Genomic DNA, 18,590 nt, shown 5'->3' with positions numbered 1-18,590 from the left:
CTGCGCACAAATGTTAAAGGCTTCAGATCTGTACGAGTTCTGGAGATTCAACTTTGCTCTTGAAGAATCATCTTGCCCAATGTTTCTTTGTCCTTCCATAATTTTGCACTTTAACAAAGATCTTCCTTCTGTAGGCTTTCCACAGCTTGTTTACCTATAAGCTTCTCTTGCTGATGACAACTTCTGTGCACTACCTCAGCTAATGATCTCTGAGACCCATCCTTCCTACACCTTGGTGCAGCTCACTGCCAGCACAGGCTGCCCAGCCAAACCTCATCCAGGAACATCAGCTTTCAAACCAGCTGGCCAGGTTTCGTACAGTCTTGATTTGATTCCCAGCTGCCCTCCACGGCCCTGGCAAGCCTTGCAGAGATGCTCATCCCAGAAGGACGTGACGTGGACTTCGTACTTCTTCCTCCAGGCAAAATACTTCCTGTAGTTGGGTTTGTTTTTATCCAGGAACTTCAGGTAGGTGGCCAGCAGCCGGGGGCTGGGGAAGTCGTCGACGTGAATGAAGGAGTCGCGGGGGATGAAGCGCTCGTAGTGGCCCTGCGGGGTCCGAGAACGACGGGCACGGCGCTGGCAGCAAAGGCGTTTTCTCCAGAGCTTCTCAGTGATTGTAGTCGGTTGTGCTGGGAGTTCTCGAAGGCCAGGTAGACTTGTAGTGCTCGAGACAGTCTCCACCACCGCCGCCCTCGGCCAGCGCCAGCCCCCGTGCCCCATACACATCGATGGCGAGGTACTCCTTCAGCTGGCGGTAGTAGCGCACCCGGGCGTGCTCCTCGTTCCAGTTGCTGATGACCCAGGCCACCAGCCGCGTCTTGCGGGGCAAGGACGAAGGGCCGGGGCGCCGGCGGGGTGTAGAGGTACCCGTAGGGCACGAATACATCCGAGTCCCGCCGGTAGGACATGGTCCAGTTGAAGAGACCGGCCAGTCCTCGCAGGCCGGGCGAGTGCCGAGGGGCGACTCGAAGTTCATCCACACCCAGAGCTTGCTGCGGCGGCCGCGGCGGGGGCCCTCGGGGAGCCCCCTCTGCGCCGTGCAGCGCCAGGTCGCGGTGATGGAAGAGCACTGCCTGCGCCTCTCCGTAGCTGCTGCGGTCGGCGCTGAGCGGCAGCCGGTGATGTTGTACCGCCGGCGGCAGTCGGCCATGCGCCGCGGGGCGGCCGAAGGGCCTCCCACCATAGCAGCACATTCACTTCTCCGCCGGCCTGCGCTCCCCCGCCGCCTGCGCGGCCCCGGCTCCGGCAGGCGGGCGTACAGGGCGAGCGCGGCGGCGGCGCCCAGCACCCCGGCCGCCAGCGCCCACCGCCGCCCTCGCCACCGCCGCGGGCAGCCGGGCTGGCCGGCGGGGCGGCGGCGCGGGGCCGGCTCCATGCAGGCCGCCCGCTGCCGCTCTGGCCCTTCGCGGCCGCCGCGGGGCAGGCTCGGGGCCGGGCAGCGCATGCTGCAGCTGGGGCTGCGCCCGGGGCTGCTGCTGCCACCGCAGCCCTCTCCGCGCCCACCCCTTGCCCCGGAGGCGGGGAGGTGCCGCAGCCGCTGCCACCGCCCCTCCCGGCCATGCCTGGCCGTCCTCCGCGGGCGGCCGCATCTCCGGGTGCCGCGGCCCGCCCCGGGTGCCGCCCTGCCCTGCCCTGCCCCGCACCGTGCGGCACTGCCGCAGGGGCAGCGCTGCCGATCGCGGAGGTGCCCGCGGGCCGCTGAGGACTATGGAGATCTGGCTGTTACCGAGGTGATGGTCACGGCCTTGCGCCACGGCCCCCGCGTTCCTCAGCACCGTTTCGGGGCTGCAGAGTGGATTTGTGTCCCTGCACTCGGGCAGAGCCCAGCCTAGCAGCAGAAGGGGTCAGGGGATGGTGCACAGCGGGCTTCAGTGAGCTCTGGTGGGTTGACCCTGGGTGGACTCTAGGTGCCCACCAAAGCTGCTCTGTCACTGCCCTCCTCGGCTGCAGAAAGAGCAAGCAATGTGTACCAGAGAACTCCCATGCACTAGGATAGGCTGGGAACATTCTGGCTGATAAAAAGCCATGAATGAACCGAGATGAATGCGAGCTCTCCTCGAAAGTAAAGCAAGTCACCTGCTAGGCAAGATGTCCATCAGACAGGGAAAGTAATTATCCCCTCACTGGTGGAGCAGCTCCTGGAATACTGTCTTCAGCTTCCCAGTTCAAGAAGGATGTTGAGAACATGGTCCAGTGGAAGGCTACTAAGATTATGACAGACCCTAGAGCATACAAGCTAAGAGGAGAGGTTGAGGGAGGTAGTTTTTGTTTAGCCATGTGAAGAGGGATGATGGGATGATTTAATGAGAACCAGCAAGTACCAGAAGGTAAGTTATGAAACTAATGGAGCCACTACAAGAAACAACCACCACAAATTCCAGGTTTCAAGGTTCAGGATTAGACATTAGGAAAAGCTTCTTCTCCAAGAGGGTGGCACAGCACTGGGGACAGGCCATCGGAGGTGGTATGGAGTCTCTATCCTTCAGTATTTTCAACACCTTGATGCTAACCCAGCCAGCACCTTGGTGAGCACCTTGGTTAGTGCTGGTAATGATGCTCCTCTGAGTTGGAGGGTGGATTAGTGACCCCCAGAGATCGCTTACAAGCAATGATGTGTGTTGGAGCAGGGACAGTATGACACCAACTATAACCACAGCTGTTGGCATTTCTTATGCTTTATGAGTGCTTAATGCACAGGACAGCAGAAGCCTGCAAGTTTTTTTATGTACAATTAATAAATTTATGAAGCACACAACCTAGTTACTAACCTAACACCAACATCACACACGACTGTTGTTTATTTGTCAGGGGTAAACAGGCTTCAATCACTTCTTTCACTAACATAGAGACAAATCAGCAGGGCCTTGACCTATGTGGGTATGTAAAAACCTGTGCTGCAATCCTAATGGTCAGCAAGAATTTATGGCTGGAGTAACTTTGCTGCTTGTATGAGAGGACCATGGACCTCTGCTGTTGGATATGAAATGCACAGTGTCCGAGCTGGAAAGCTCTCCACGTCTCTCTGAACAGTCTCTGAACTGTGTGAATCAATGATCTCTTACTTCACTGAAGCGAATGACCTGCTGGAAAAAGAAGTTTTCAAGCCTACGTGGTACACTCTTACACAGCAGCTTTGTGAAACAGAGCTGGAAAATGTGATTTTCTGGTAACCGTGTGGGTTTGTAGGTTATTGCTCCTTGCTGAACTCCAAGTTTATCAAACTTTCTCTGTACTCAAGTTCTACAAGCCGTGAACCCTGCTTTCTAATTTACCATCGTCTGCAAAATAGTGCGATAGCAAATAGTAGTGCAATGCACACAGCACTTGTCTTGACAAGTAACAGTGATTTCAGCCAAAAAGTGGGAATCTGGGAAAATTATTTTGCCACTGTAGAAAACTACAAACAAATGTAGAATCTAAGGGAGAGTCAAATCTTCTGAGGGCACGATCTGCACCAAGATTCAATCCAGGGCCCACCCAATGCAATGAACACTATCTAAAATGAACACAGTCCCTAGTCTGCCTGAATTAAAGAGTCAAAGTTGTCCAGAAGCCCTCCTGTTAGTAATTTTTACTTAGACATTTTGCAAGATAATGTGAGAAATTTGGCACCCATGAAAGTCAGTGAAAGAACTCAAGTGACTTCTGTGGAATTCTGATTCACTCAATAAATTTGATCGTATCAGCTGCAATGGCAGTTCTGAATTTTCCTTCAGGAATTTAGATTTCAGCCTTGATGACTCTGGAGGAGTCTTTGTCTGGCCAAGTTTTCATTTCCATTTCTTGAAGATTTAATGCTAAGCTACTCCAGTTCCAGAGCTGAGCCAATTACATGGATGGCTCCAGGCATGATCCTGTGTACGCTGCAATCAACAGAAATGTTTGCATTAATTCAGGGTCTGTGAAATGTCTCAGGAACATGGAAGTCTTCATAAGCCAAGTGGTGACAAATTTGGAATAAAGAATATATATATGCTTTTCTTTTGAAGGATTAATAGCAGGAATTGGCTAGTTTTGCTTTGTCTGCAGTCTCCCAGTGAAACATCAATGTTTCATGTTCATCTGCACTGCACTGTCCTCTCTTTTAGGGTTATTGTCATATGGGAATGAATGTGCTGAATTATTTAGCACGAGATCAGAACAAAGCTTTTTGTATTCATCAACACACCATCAGCTAATGCATTACACTGCACATTGAACAAAGCTACTACTGAAAGCCACGGTAAGTTGTGATGGCATATACAGCATGGAAACCCAGTACTGTAAACATTTCCTATGTGTTTTATTATGGTAAACAGGAGATCGTTTCAAGATGAGAGGACAGAAGCCCAAAATGTTCCTAGTAATACTGTCACCATAAGTTCATTTGCATGTTACATCTGCTTCTGCAGAGACTAAATACATGTTTACATTTACATGTTGTGTATAGTCCACTAGTTCAAAAGTTTTTACAGAGTTTATATCTAGAACATGATGAATCATATTATTACATTCTGTAATTTTTACAAATTACAGATGCAATTGTTTTGCTATTCCTATCTGCCTTCAAAATCCTCACAATGTGGGAGATGATAGCACAGCAATGTATTTGTTAGATATTCATCATAGTCCCTATAGAAAGTAATGATAAGTGTGCCTTCCTCTAAGTCCAGCAGCCTCCTAGAAATGCTGGTGTAGTAAACTTACAAGCAAGAGGTGATGTATTGCTGTAGAGTGAGGAATATAGGGAGTGACCTCACCATCAGGACCAAGGTTAGAAGTGAGCTGTCCTCAGACCTGTGTGTGGGTGATGGGTTTCTTTCTCCTTTTTAAGTCTTATTTCTCTCCTAGGGAAGAAATACCAGCCTGGCAGTAACCACATCACCTCCAGTTTGCCTGATTTTTGCTGTAAGGCACAACATGTTCATGGCACAATCACCATCTGCTACTCTGCACTGGTGATGCTTTGTCAAGCAGTTTTGTTCACTCTGACTCGAGAAAAACTCCACAAAGTACAACGTGGTGAAGGCTCAGTAACATTACCAGATGCCTGCAGACCTTCCAGAGGGAACACACCTGGTTTTGTCTGCTCTGGAGGTAAGCCAGCCCAAGAGATAGCTCTGTGGACTAAGAACCATACAGACTCCTTGGTACTGTACATAAAACTGAGAAACTGTGGTTTAACTGCTCTGTGGAAACCTCAGTAAGCTCCAATGGTGCTTATAGCCAGAGATTTAAAATAAAATGCTGGCTGTTAGTGTTGAACCTGTTGCAAAATAGAAAATATTTGGCTTATTTGAAGGTTAAGTGTTTGCTGTTTCTAACAGCAATAAATGTTTTCTCCTAGAGCTTCCCAGCTGGCTTCCTCTTCTACTCTGACTCACTCTGTTTTGTCACACTTGAGAAGTAATAAAGCCTAAAAAGTCTTTGATATTATTTGTCAACTCTCTTGCAAACACAGTTTAAAAGGTACTGCAAGATGTGATTGCGTTTTCAGCCACAGCTATCAAGCCAGACATTCTGTCAACCAGGGAAACCTTGCGGAGTTTTTTATCCGAAGAAAACGTGATCAGCTTCAAAGAGTAGGAGGATGCTGTCTGCTAGCAAAATGACACTAAGAATGACTTTGAAATCTCTGCTTCATAAATAGTCCCACGGTTTCAATGCAAGTTTTTACTTAGAAGGAACCTAAATCTTGTACGAAAAAGAGTGTTTCATACTCAGGTTTCTGATCTTTCTGCTTGGAAGTTTAAAATTCTAATATATGACCAGAGAGAAAGGATTAAGTTGAAAGTGGAGGCCTACCACATTGGACGACCAGCTTCTGGACACACAAGCCCACGTTACTGCACACGTAGCAAATGTGATGTTAAAATACTCTGCCTGGCTACAGTTCCACTTCTGACTGTGAGCAGGGCTGGATTAAAAGTATGTAAAGCTGACATTTCCAGGTCAAGGCACAGCCATGAATAAATGTGCTGTGCATGCTGTGGATGAAGTATCCTGTCCCAGAACGCTCTTCAACCTTCCACTGCAGTACACATCTCTGTTGTTCACCAGTGTAGACTAGAGCCAATAGGAGAGGAGACAACTTTTCCACCAAAACCACATGATCCTCAGACACAGAATTTGGCTCTGTGGAGGTTTGTTAGCAGTTATAATGAATTTCAATCTTCCTTGGTTCTTACTGAGCACCAGACTGCATCTTACACACCAACAGTGGCAGCACAACCAGCACTGACACTTTCATTTTACCCACTGAGCACTCTCCAGGCCAGAGGGCAAGGGTAAAGCTTTTCTTCAACCATTTTTGAGGCTCAAGCACGAAGGTGACCTTCAGTAAAGGAGAAAAGACTAGCTCTAGTTTGAAGTAAATCTCAACCACATATAGCCTAGTTATGGGGCTCTCAATACCAATTGCTTTAATAACTTGACGCCCTCCTATCGTGCTTCACTGCTTGATAGATGTAGCTTTTGAAAGATGCCAGTGTTTGAACACTGTTATTACTGCATGGAAGCAATGGGAACATTTGTCTTTTAAAACAGAAGAGTTCAGTTTGGAAATGAAAGAATATAAAATAACCTAAGAGAAAAGAGTAGCTGAAGAGTTAGATGGTAAAAAGTCGCTATGATAAAATGTGAGCACAGTTAAATTACTTGACCCCTCATTTACTTAAATATTATATTGTAAATACCACAGTAATATTAATAACATTAATATACTATTAGACAATGGTATTATATTTAAACAAATCGCTTTGGTTTATTCAAAGATGAGACACACAAAAATGAATGTATCAGACAAGCTGGGAACTGCCCAGGCCTCATAACTGAAATAAAACATTCAATAGAAAAGACCTAAAAGACATTTCTCCATTGTACAAAGCTGCACAAAAAGGAAGAAGCAAAGGAGCAAATGACATTCACAAATCTGCCTTTGTTGCAGTAAACTGAGCTAGTGCAAGAAGCCAGGAAAGACCCAGAAAGTCTTTTCATTAGGAAAAACTGAAGATTATGAAAATAAACCACAAACTAAGAATGAGAAAGCAAGGAGCACAAGTGAGACGCAACAAGCATCATCAAAGCCTCTATCTGAAAACCCAGTCTTTTTCACACATTACTGTGTGATTCATGATCAAATTTGCATCTGTAAAGGAAGAATAATGCTTTCAACACCAGTTATTCCTCCAGTGCCTCAAATGCAATTATCTGTGTTTTTCCAAGTCAAATGGAAATGCTGAAAGAGTTGGCCTGGAGCCAGCTAAGGGTTAGGGGATGTTTTTTCCCTTCTCACTTATATAAAAATAAACCCAAACTTTTCTTGTCAGAGAAGAGTTCCAGGCAATGAAAAACACCCCATTTCATTCACAGATAATTGGTAAAAAACAAAACAAAGAGAAACAAAGCTCACCTACACAAAATTGTCACTGACACTTCTCCTTTATAACAATATTCAGTGTGGTTTAGATACCTCCTTAGGATGCAAGAGCCTCTGAAGTAAATCCCACCTCCACCTCTTAGGATTGCACCTTAGGAAAGATGTTTGAAGTAGAACTGGGAATAAAGGAAATTCAGTGCAGCCCTGTGGAGAAGGACTTGGAGGTGTTGGTCAATGAGAAAATGAACATGAGCCACCTTCAGTGTGTGCTTACAGCCCAGAAAGCAAACCGTATCCTGGGCTGCATCAAAAGAAGCGTGACCAGCAGGTCAAAGGAGGTGATCCTGCCCCTCTGCTCTGCTTTTGTGAGACCTCACTTGGAGTATTGTGTGCAGTTCTGGTGTCCTCAACATAAAAAGGACATGGAACTGTTAGAACAAGTCCAGAAGAGGCCACGAGGATGATCAGGGGACTGGAGCACCTCCCGTATGAAGACAGGCTGAGAAAGTTGGTGCTGTTCAGCCTGGAGAAGAGAAGGCTGCGTGGAGACCTCATAGCAGCCTTCCAGTATCTGAAGGGGGCCTACAGGGATGCTGGTGAGGGGCTCTTCATTAGGGACTGTAGTGATAGGACAAGGGGTAATGGGTTGAAACTTAAACAGCAGAGGTTTAGATTGGATATAAGGAAGAAATTCTTTACTGTTAGAGTGGTGAGGTACTGGAATGGGTTGCCCAGGGAGGTGGTGAATGCTCCATCCCTGGCAGTGTTCAAGGCCAGGTTGGATGAAGCCTTGGGTGATATGGTTTAGTGTGAGGTGTCCCTGCCCATGGCAGGGGGGTTGGAACTGGATGATCTTAAGGTCCTTTCCAACCCTAACTATTCTATGATTCTATGATTCAACTCTACGTTTAATTTTTCCATCAATCCTCATTATTTTTGTCATTGTACAATACAATTCCCTCTTTCAAAAAAGACAGCAGCACTTGTTTATCACAGACACGTTGGAGGGATGTCTGGGATGAATTCTGACAATGGAAACCATAGGCTAATGCTAAGCATGAAAAACTAATCATTATGGCCAAATTGATCATTATACATGAGGACAGGAAATATCCTGCCTACCAACCTGGTCCACCACCTCCCTGTCACTTCTACTGATAGTTCTCCCCACGTTGGCCTGGCAAAGATCACTATTAGGGATTTCTCACATTGTCACAGCAGTCAGGAAACAATCACAGATCCTTCTAGATATGGAACAAACAGAACTTGTTGAGGTGAATCTCACCTCTTTCAATCTGTTCTTAGTCCTCAAAGAGAGGACATCCCACAGACATAAAAGCCAACCCCCCATTTTCAGCCCCAGCTGTGCAAACAATAGTTGACCTACAGGATCCATCCTTTCCTCCAGCTATATCCACTTGCCAGTAGGAATGAGAAGAAAACCCTGGGCACCTATGTCCTTGACTTGCCCTACAGCAGTGTAGCCATGCTTGATATGCTCCATGTGTCCCCTAGCATTATCCTTGGTGACCATATGGAAGAGCAACAGGGAGTAAAAGTCATTCACTCATTCAAGACTCAGCATGCTCTCTACATGCTCCCAGATCAACACCCCCCCAGCGAACCTCCTCAGGCAGCACACTGGGGCAGGAAACTGGAGCTTCCCTCTCCCACGGCAAGGAGTCTCCAACTACCATCCCTCTTCACTTCCTCCTGCATGGAGCTTCCATCTCCCATAGTAGAGAGTCTCCAGCTACCATCCCTCTTTACTTCCTTCTGCACTTCTTCCTGTGCCAGCTCAGACTTTTTGCTGAAGAGAGCTTCCAAGCTCTCATCTGCTGCCAGAGCACTGAAACTATTCTGTAGCTGCAGATGTCACACCTGTCTCTGGTACCTCTAGTCATCCACAGGCTTTCAAAGCTACCTTTTGTTCTGGTTTTATGCAGTACCCAGGAGGACCCACATCTGTTTCCTATGTGCTATGATAAACCACACCAAACTAATGATCATTTGGTATTACTCCACTGTAGTATTGCCTAAGAGTGAGAGTTAAGTGATAGGTTATTTCAGATTCCATGCTGTTTCTGTGGTTCTTCAATACTATGGTAACTGTTACATACATAGACATATATAGAGATGTTTATTTATGTTAAACTTGTATTAAATCAAGCTAGATATTGAATTACAAACTCTTGGCTTCCAAACTGCTCAGTTTAATGAATGGACTCAGCATAAGGCATTTTAAGGCATCTCTTCAATGACATTACAATTTTCTGCTGGAACTTACAATCACTCTGCAACAGAGAAGCCAAGGAAACATTTGAGTTTTACAGCTGTAAGAACATTTTGTTGCGATGTCTTCATCACTGGCTGAAATATGGATGATATTTGGCCGCTACAACATCAGAGTAAAACAGTGTGAAGATACAAATAAAACAACAAAGAGAAAATACTTCCCTTTCCAAGCAGAACTTTCTTGAAAATCTTAAAACCAGAGATTTACACTTCCAAAGGCAGCTAGTCATTTTGATGTTTGATTTGACACACAGGCTCAGGTCTTCACAGCACTAAAGTTCAGTAATCTGTAAAAAACCAGAATCTGCTCTAAGAATGGATGAGACACCACACAGTGAGCCCTACTCACTTTTAGGGAAAGGCAGTAAAAGGGAGAAGCAAAAATCAACACATTAACTTCAGTAAATTCAGAAACACGGGTATATATATTCTTTTTTCTTCTTTCGCTCTTCTACTTATTTCTCTTACCTCTTTTTCCCTCATTTCTTACAGTTTCTATCTCTGTGATGCTGAACTGTGCTATCCTCTCTCCAGTTCCCTTCAGGAATTCCTAAGCTGCTATTATATGTCTCATTTTTCATTCCCTGTGTCTGTGCTTCTTCCTTTTCATGTTTTGGTGCCTTTCCTTCTGGCATTAACCACTGTAGGCTCATCTCTCCAGAAACCACTCTTTTTTTGCCCATTTATATAGCCTATACCTGCTCCATCTCCCAGCTAGTATCTTACCATCCGTACACAGAAGAGGGTGTGTGAATGGAAATGGTCTGATGAGTATAGGAGCTGAAGGCAGATTGCTCCCCGATTTTCTCTTGTCTTGTATCTTTTCTGCCACCCCTGCTCTCATGATACCTGCCTATTCTGCTGCAAAACAGGCAGTACAGCAGTGAGAAGAGCACAACTTGTCTCTAGCAGCAGCCGCTGGGAATGAAGGGACATTTAAATTCACAAAGGAAAACCAACAGATCCCATACATTTCAGCACCTAAATCAATTTGAATAAACTGCTTTGGTTTAAAGCTGTTCTTTCTCCATGGAATTTAACAAAGTGGTGGAGATCAGGATCTTTGGAAGCTCCACGTGCTTCCACCAGAAGCCTCAGGTACATAAGTTTTAAAATAATGCTAACATCTCACAACTCTTGAGGTATTAAGTTCTATTTTCTGTGGTGTGGCTAAAATTTTCTCTGTTTAAGTACATACCAGAAGTGACTGCAGTGCATACCCAGCACTGATTAAGCCTGCTCTATAACCAAACTATTCCTGCTAGTAGTAACTACAGTAAAGGTAGCATGGCAGAAGGCTGTGCTGGTAAAAGACTTCTTGTACTAGCAGTAACATAATTCACACTGCTGTTGTAACTAAGATGCACTACTCCCAGAGCTCACAAGACCAAGGTAGGGAGAAAGAGGTGCTAGTCATGCAGCTAGCTGTATGTTTAAACAACTATCCCCTGAGAACATAGGAAGAAGCTTAATTTAATGGCAAAATATGCTGGTTCATATATTCTGGAAGCTCATGGCAGTAATGATATTCCTCTTACAAAGCTAATGAGCTCTGTTTCCTTAGCACTGGAAGCTTTCATCTTCAGCTACAAAGTCAATATATTCCACGAAAAGAGAGAAGGCAGGCACACTGAGGCTGCTAAAATCTGCCAGCTCATACGGAACAGGTCTGCTCCTCAAAAGCCACACTCCATAGACTGTGAAAAAAGAAATAGATGCTCCAGAGCACCAGCTGACCATTGCAGGCAAAGCTAGAATGCCTGAAATGGTGCCTAGAACAACCTCTTTTCAGTAGGTGTGTTGGAGAAGGGCTTTTCCAAACATTTGAATTTATTAAGGTTGGATGTTAGGAAAGGCATGTTAGGTTCATTACGTGCATGAAACCAACACTTACCACCTACCAGCAGGAAACAAGTGATTATTCTAGACATTTACAAAAAGTTTCAGAATATGAACATGGCTCAACACCCAGCACTCCTAAACGTGTTTCTTAAGCAAAGATTTAAACACTGTTAGCTACTTACTAAATGAAGAGGTGGCTTAGCTCTGCAGAAAGGTGCCCAGAGGTAACTACTATAAGACCATATAACTGCATCCTGTGAGATGTCCATGAATTATAAAATAATACTACCCTGCAATTTTAAATTAAGGTGTTATAGTGAAAGTTTCTTATTGTTGACTCTTACTTTTCATTCCTGTATGTCTTGAGTAGAATTGAGGCTGTAAAAGTAAACTGTTTCTGTTCTGTGACACTGGATTCAGGCTTCCAATGGAGAATTTCTTTTTCACATTCCAAATTCCTTCAAGAGCCTCTGTTAATAATTTGTCACAATAATAATGTTATAACTGATTACTTCAACTTGTTCTAGAATTAATGTAACCTTTGTTCTACACAGTAATGAGAAGCAGTTAAGCAGAACCATATAATCTTCCTCCACAGTTAACGAAAACAGATTGACACCTTCAGAGAGCAATTCAGATTGCTGAAGGTATATGATGCTCTCTACTGTCTGTAGAACAGCTTAAGACTACTAAACTCCCAACTGAAGCAGGATGCAGCTAATCTGTAAGAAAAAGCAGTAATACCATCGATGCATCCAGTATGATTTACTGGTCAAACTGGAATACCAAATGCCCTCATCAAAAGATAGGGGAACAATAACAAAAAAACCACCCACCCCCTAAAGAAAACTATCAAAACCCCTCAGAACAAACCCAACACCACTAAAATGAAACAGAAAAGCTAATTTATCTTGTGGAAAGGTTACAATTCACTAACCATCTAATTTGTGTAAACAAATAAACTTACTAATGATCTAAGCTGTGTAAATAAGTAACCATCCAACCTGACATCTGCTGTTTATCCGAGCCCAGGCCCATACTTTGGTAGCATCTCTAATTCTCCAGATTTATATAGATTAAAACAAATTTGCTGAATAATCCAGCATCTATTTGATCTTATTATACACACCATTGTTATGCTGTGCATATAACATTGTGCTATAAATTCAATTTATATACTGAGCTTGTTACACATTCAGATAATACATTCCTGTTATGAGTATTTTTCTATAGTGTTTCTATATTATCTTTAGTACTTCAAGCCTTTGTAACATCCATGAGAACATATATGGTAGCATCCAGCTATGCCATTTGCTGATAAAGATTACCTGCCACGGGATGTTTAACATAGCATGCTTCTTTCTGAATATAAAGCTCTTCTTCAAGGAGTTCTTTAACTCTCCTAGATGGTTCAACATACACAGATTTCTTCCCTGTTAGCAAAACATATTACAAAAGAACGAGTTATTTTAAATCTGATTACTTATATGCTTTGTTGAATGCTTTTTTGCTGCTTTACTTCTGTCTTTAATACTTTTAAGACAAGTTGTTTACAAAATACACGGCCCTGCTCCCATGACACAGTACAGGGTGGTGGTGGATAGAACTAGCAGCATATGAGTTGTATCTCCCGGGCAGAGCCAAGGCCACCCCAGGGAGACATGGCCACTGTGCCTGCCCATGTCAGGCACCCCAAACCACGGCCAAGCACAGAGGTCTTCATGGAGATGTCCTGCTGAAAGAGATCTCCATGGAGCTACAGAGGAACTAGGGCTCCTTGCGCCGGCAGGGCACTGCCGTGGCCCGGTGCACGGTGCGCGGGGAGGCGAGGGACCACCGCGCAAGGTGGCCACGGGGGATCAGTGGGGACCTGCGGAGGTGAAGGCTCGGCTCCCCGCAGGGACAAGCCGGGGATGCGGGGGGAAGGCCGCACCGGACGGACTGCCGGCCGGTACGGGAGGTGAGCCCCGCCGCCAGGCCGGGGCCCCGCCGCGCTCACACGCCTGCCCGCCTCCCGCCGCCTGGCAGCGGACATCGCTGCCCGCCTCCTCGGCCGCCGCCGGCAGCTCCCTGGTCGCAGATCTCATGGCCGCCGCCGCCGCGTCGGGGCAGGCAGGAGCCGAACGGCCCGGTTACCACAGCAGCACGGCCCAGCGCGGAGGGTGGAGCCGCGCCCGGCGGGGCGGTGCCGCTCGGCCCCATGCTGGGGCTGGGCCTCGGGCGTGGCGAGCTTGGTGCCGAGAGGCAGGTTCGTTGTTTCCCGTCGCAGCGGGGCTGTTTTATCCGGTCCGCAGGCGGTTGACAACGGGGGTGGCCAGAGGCCATCCCGCTGGGGCACAGGGTGAGTGACAGCTCTCAAGCACCACCGAAGAGCCTCTGTTGGGTCAGTCAGCGTGCTCAGAAGGGGCACAGGCATCACCCACACTTTGTACCCTGTGGGGGGTCACCCCCGGCCTGCAGTCTGAAGCGGTGTTTGTACCTGAGGCAATGGTGATGGATGGAAATAAGGACCGTATAGCTCAGTTTAACTGCGAGGAGGATGTAGAGCTACTCAGAAGTACTAGCTTGGTTCTAATAACGCTTTTCACAAAATGAAAGCGTTACTAAACATGTTTGTAAGACTGAAGTAGATCTGATTCCTTGTTTTACAGCCGTTCTGAGAAAGAGAAGCATCTGGCACTTAGCCGGTACTGCTGCCACAGGGAAGCTGTCCTGCTGGCTGGGCTGGAATCCTGGCCCCGCAGTAGCTTCCTTGAAACCAAGGCTTTGCTTACAGCAGTGAGAGTTTATGGGATATAAACCAAGTCCTAAGCCACAAACCCACCCCTGGCACCTTAAGTTTGGTTAAGTGACAGCAGCCAAACCAGTCAGGACTTCTGGAAGTTCAGCTTGGATGTGAACACCTTGGATGAGAAACACAAGGGATCAGAAAGCTGAAAGTGTCAAATAAGAAAATAGTCTGGAAATTAAGGAGAGGTGGGGCAGTCATGAAGCATGAGGGGAGATCATAAGGGGACAGGAAAGGCAGCCATGAGGGATGAAGGGAGGCTGTGTGGGGAGAGCAGGGGCTGACATGAGGGGAGAGGTGGGGTGGTTGCGAGTGGAGGTCATGATGGGATAGGAGGGGTGGCCATGAGGGGAAACCATAAGGGGTGAGATGGGGCATTCGTGAGGAGGGGTGGTTGTGAGGGTACAGGAGGGGCAACCATGAAGGGTGAAGGGAGATCGTGATGGGAGAGCAGGGGTGGCCATGAGGGAGGATCATGAGAGGTGGCGTGGCCATGAGAGAAGGGCATGAGGTGAGAGCAGGAGTAGCCATGGGCAGTGGGGGGTGGCCATGAGGGAGATCTTGAGGGGAGATGAGGGATGGCCACGAGGGTTAGAGGCAGCATCTATATCGTGTGGGGCCACTGAGGAGGCAGATGAGGGGTGGCTGTGACTGGGGATCGTGAGTGGCAGACATGGAGATCACTTTGCCCTTAGTGACATGGTTGAGTGGTGGGCTTGACAGCCCTGGGGTAAAGTTTGGGCTCCATGATCTTGAAGGTATTTTCCAACCTAGCTGATTCTATGAAATATGTCCTACACGAAATCAGCCGTAACCAGTCAGACACAACAGTGTGTTAGCTGTTTATCTGTACAAAGCTGTTTTGTTCGAATTTATGACATAATCATGACATTGAAACTTCTAAATCTAATTCACAAACACAAAATAAATAGGATTTTCATAGAAAGTCAGTTGCTTGGGAAGTACCAGGAAAAAAAACCCAAACAGACAAGAAAATTCCTTTGTCATCCTATGATTGATGATTTTGATTTATGGACAGGCAATTGCATTGATAATTGTGTTTTCAATTAAAAATACAACTACAAACTCCTTAGGTTTAAATATTTTATTTTATAAGAAGCCTTACACCAGGATCACCGAACGTTTTGTGTATCACCCAAATAAGTTACATTCATTCTGAGCTTTCATGCAGGTCTAAAAAAGTTAGATTTCTCAAAAAAATAATTTTCAAGTTGAGTTGTCCCAAACTCTACATTACCAACCCAGAATTATTTCACATCTAAGTAAACATTCCAGTTTCCTCTCCTGCTTTAATAGTACAGACCAATTATAAAGGCCCCTCCAGTATGCACTAATTAAATGGAAACTCACTGGAATTACCAAGACTTCCTCAATTCCTTGAGTGATAGTAGGAATGCTCCCAAGTATGAGCGAGACCACTGAGCAGAGCTGCAAGAAGTGACATTTTGCCTGAGAATACTAAAGTATGCTAAATGAAAATCTTGTTGCAAAGGGACACACCACCAGGGATGAGCATGCAGGACACAAACAGAAGGCAGCAAACATCCCATTTTCACAAGCGTCACCGCAACCTTTAAGGGCACACAGCATTTATGCAGTCTTCTACTATTTCAAAAAGGTAGTGATATATATCAGTCCTCCTGGCAATGTCAAGAGCTGTTTCATCCAAGTTGTTCTTCAGGTCTGGCTTCACATAGCGATTCATCAGCAGGAGTTGAAGGGTTTCCTTGCTGTTCTTGTTTCCTGCAGCAATGTGCAATGGTGTCAGCAAGCCATTTGTCTGGGCGTTGATGTCCGCACCCTGCTGAAGTAAGAACGCGGCCACACTGGTGTTGTTCCACTTACAGGCACTGTGCAGGGGTGTCCAGCCGTCCACCGTCTGCGCATGAACGTCTGCCCCTTGGGCCACCAGCTCATGTGCCATGTCCAGGTGCCCGCTGTAGGCAGCACGATGGAGAGGAGTGTACTGGTCTTCATCACGAGTGTTGACTGGAGCCAGCTTTTCCGTAAGGAGCCTCTTCACTGTGCTCAGCTGTTTGAAGAAAACAGGCAAATTAGTATGAAACTCTGCCAGCAAGATGCACAGCTTTTACTGTGCCAAAGTTTTACAGAAAAGCAATTTCTCTCAGTCTCAAAAAGTCTTAAAGTGCAACGAGAAGGCTCAGGGGAGACCTGAGAGCAGTCTTTCAATACCTAAAGGGGCCTATAAGAAATCTGCAGAGGGACTTTTTACAAGCAGGTAGTGACAGAGCACTGGAACAGGTTGCCCAGGGGGGTTGTGGAGTCTCCTACGTTGGAGATATTCAAGGCCCACCTGGACAAGTTCCTGTGTGATGTACTCTAGGTTACCCTGCTCTTGCAGGGGGTTGGACTAGGTGATCTTTCAAGGTCCCTCCCAACCCTTGGGATTCTGGGATTTTGTGACAGGAAAACGGAGAATGGCTTTTAGCCAAAAGAAAGTAGATTTAGATTAGCTATTAGGAAGAAATTCTTTAGTGAGGGTGCTGAGGCCCTGGCACAGGGTGCCCAGAGAAGCTGTGGCTGCCCCATCCCTGGCAGTGTTTAAGGCCAGGTTGGATGGGGCTTGGAGCAACCTGCTCTAGTAGAAAATGTCCCTTCCTGTGGCAGGGGGTTAGAACTGGATGAGCTTTAAGGTCCCTTCCAACCCAAAATGTTCTATGGCTCTATGTTAAGAAATTTTAAAATGAAACCAGTTATTGTTGCTGGGTTTTTGTTAGTTGTGTTTTGAGATTTTCGGGGCTTGTTTTTTGTTTTTTTTTTGTTTGTTTTTTTTTTTAAAGAAATACAACATGAGCATTAGCTGTGATGCCTTAAGGATACCTTTAACTTACACCTTCTCCACATTTACTCTGAGGACATAACTACCTCCACAGAAACGTAGACAGAGCTTGTGTGCATGTAAGAAAGACAATGAATAAAAATAAATCTGCATAAAGGCATAATAACCTAACAGGAATCTTGGTCATTTCTCTCTCACTCCCAAGAGTAAAAAGCGTTATTTTCCATAAAAATATAGGAAAACTATCACCCATTATGTCCATATGGATTTTAGAAACTCAAAGTTCAGAGACACCCTCTCCACCCCAGCAGAGGCTGACTTGCCATGAAGGGCCTGGCATGCTTTCAGTATATAGAAGGTTAAGAAAAAGTGCTACTGCTTTCACTCTGAACAGCAATCAAAGCTTTTGTTCCCAAAGCTTTTGATCCAGACATATTTTATCGTGTGGGGGCTACAAAGAGAGATGTTTTACATAGAGTGGCTTGCAAAACTGGATCTAAATAGTTTAAAGGAATAAAGGAAAGTGTAGGTGCATTTCTGTTTATGGATGAAACTGCAAATATACTCAAAATAACATTCTTGTCAGGGGTTCATACAAATCAAATAAATGCCTTACCCGATTGTTTTCAGCTGCCCAGAGTAGCAACTTCTCTGGATGTTTTTCCATCTTTTTTTCCTGCATTTCATACCATTCCTCACTTCTTTCTTGCTCATCGTCATCATCATCCGACTGTCCTGACCAACAGCTCTGAGTTCCTACAGGAATCAAATGCCTGTGTGTCTCCAGCAGCTCGAGCTGGTTAAAATTCTCCATAAAGGCTTCGAACTCATCACTGTCATCATCATCATCATCTTCGATTTGTCTCCCTTTGTTCATTTTCACTTAGTGCCTGTAAGCAGCCGACATTCAGTGGTATTTGTAACGACTCCTCCTGTTACCCCAGCGCTGGTTGTCGACTCAAAACACCTGATGGACGATGCAGAGATGAGCAACGCCACCACCAGCAATGCTCGGGAACAGAATCAGTTCCTCTGCTCACCGGCTTCCAGGACAGAGAACGCCACCACCTCACAGCCAAACGACCCCACATTCAGACACACTCCGGCCACTCCAAACTCATACACAAAAGTGGGAAGAACAGACCAGGCTTCACAGCGACCTTCCGCTGCTCCCACCCAGCGGCCCCCACTGCCCTCCCAGCCCCGCCGCGGGGGCCAGGCCACCGCAGGAGGGTCTCAACGCCCAACCCTGCGTCCACCAGAAGCCCTCCCCGAGGCTGGGGCCGAGCCCGGCCCCCTGCGACCCAAGCCCCGCACACGCCGTACGTGTCTCCCGTCTCCCATCCACACTCGTCCCCCTCCCTGCCCTGCTTAGCTTCGCTCGCGGCTCACCACCAGGGCGAACGCACCTGCAGCCTCCTCCGCCGGGACGGAGCTACTCTCGCCCACCACCCCCCCCCCGAGTTCTTCCGGGCCGTGCTGGT

The 18,590-nt window shown here is 46.5% G+C and overlaps 3 protein-coding genes across 5 annotated transcripts; all 3 read right to left on the bottom strand.

Moving 5' to 3' along the window:
* Positions 1-270: 270 nt before the first annotated feature.
* Positions 271-1,378, bottom strand: FUT4 (fucosyltransferase 4). The gene is given in 11 exon segments (XM_005149801.3): positions 271-349; positions 352-545; positions 548-668; positions 670-690; positions 692-832; positions 834-962; positions 965-988; positions 990-1,114; positions 1,117-1,174; positions 1,177-1,207; positions 1,209-1,378. Coding segments are annotated over 11 exon segments (1,077 nt in total). The 3' UTR covers positions 271-286.
* An 8,179-nt stretch (positions 1,379-9,557) lies between these two features.
* Positions 9,558-13,638, bottom strand: C2H11orf97 (chromosome 2 C11orf97 homolog). 3 transcript variants are annotated; one of them, XM_034074540.1, is made up of 4 exons: positions 13,431-13,638; positions 12,826-12,930; positions 11,842-11,967; positions 9,558-9,942 (listed from the first exon to the last, which is right to left on the bottom strand). In XM_034074540.1, the coding sequence occupies exons 1-4, from the start codon at positions 13,582-13,584 to the stop codon at positions 9,935-9,937; spliced, it is 393 nt and encodes a 130-aa protein (XP_033930431.1). In that variant the 5' UTR covers positions 13,585-13,638; the 3' UTR covers positions 9,558-9,934. The 3 variants fall into 3 exon arrangements, with proteins under 3 accessions (XP_033930431.1, XP_033930432.1, XP_033930433.1); XM_034074541.1 differs by having other exon boundaries at positions 13,497-13,638; XM_034074542.1 differs by lacking the exon at positions 11,842-11,967.
* Positions 13,639-15,372: 1,734 nt separating this feature from the next.
* On the bottom strand, positions 15,373-18,571 carry ANKRD49 (ankyrin repeat domain 49). Its single transcript, XM_005149708.3, has 3 exons — positions 18,516-18,571; positions 17,723-18,073; positions 15,373-16,338 (listed from the first exon to the last, which is right to left on the bottom strand). Exons 2-3 carry the CDS (start codon positions 17,981-17,983, stop codon positions 15,880-15,882), a joined length of 720 nt encoding a protein of 239 aa, XP_005149765.2. The 5' UTR covers positions 17,984-18,073; positions 18,516-18,571; the 3' UTR covers positions 15,373-15,879.
* Between the last annotated feature and the right edge of the window lie 19 nt (positions 18,572-18,590).

This window comes from Melopsittacus undulatus, chromosome 2 (genome assembly GCF_012275295.1).
Source record: "Melopsittacus undulatus isolate bMelUnd1 chromosome 2, bMelUnd1.mat.Z, whole genome shotgun sequence".
Taxonomy (NCBI): domain Eukaryota; kingdom Metazoa; phylum Chordata; class Aves; order Psittaciformes; family Psittaculidae; genus Melopsittacus; species Melopsittacus undulatus.
Note: the sequence above shows the minus strand (reverse complement) of the source record. Positions and strands in the feature narration are given on the sequence as shown.

Excerpts from the sequence above, each read along its gene's own strand:
- C2H11orf97 (XM_034074540.1), bottom strand. The coding sequence starts at position 13,584 with ATGAGATCTGCGACCAGGGAGCTGCCGGCGGCGGCCGAGGAGGCGGGC. Across the intron at positions 12,931-13,430 it reads ACCGGCCGGCAGTCCGTCCG|GGAAGAAATCTGTGTATGTT; the intron begins GTGCGGCCTTCC and ends TTTTGCTAACAG. Across the intron at positions 11,968-12,825 it reads TGTTAAACATCCCGTGGCAG|AGGCTCTTGAAGGAATTTGG; the intron begins GTAATCTTTATC and ends AATTATTAACAG.
- ANKRD49 (XM_005149708.3), bottom strand. The coding sequence starts at position 17,983 with ATGAACAAAGGGAGACAAATCGAAGATGATGATGATGATGACAGTGAT. Across the intron at positions 16,339-17,722 it reads GGGCAGCTGAAAACAATCGG|CTGAGCACAGTGAAGAGGCT; the intron begins GTAAGGCATTTA and ends TTCTTCAAACAG.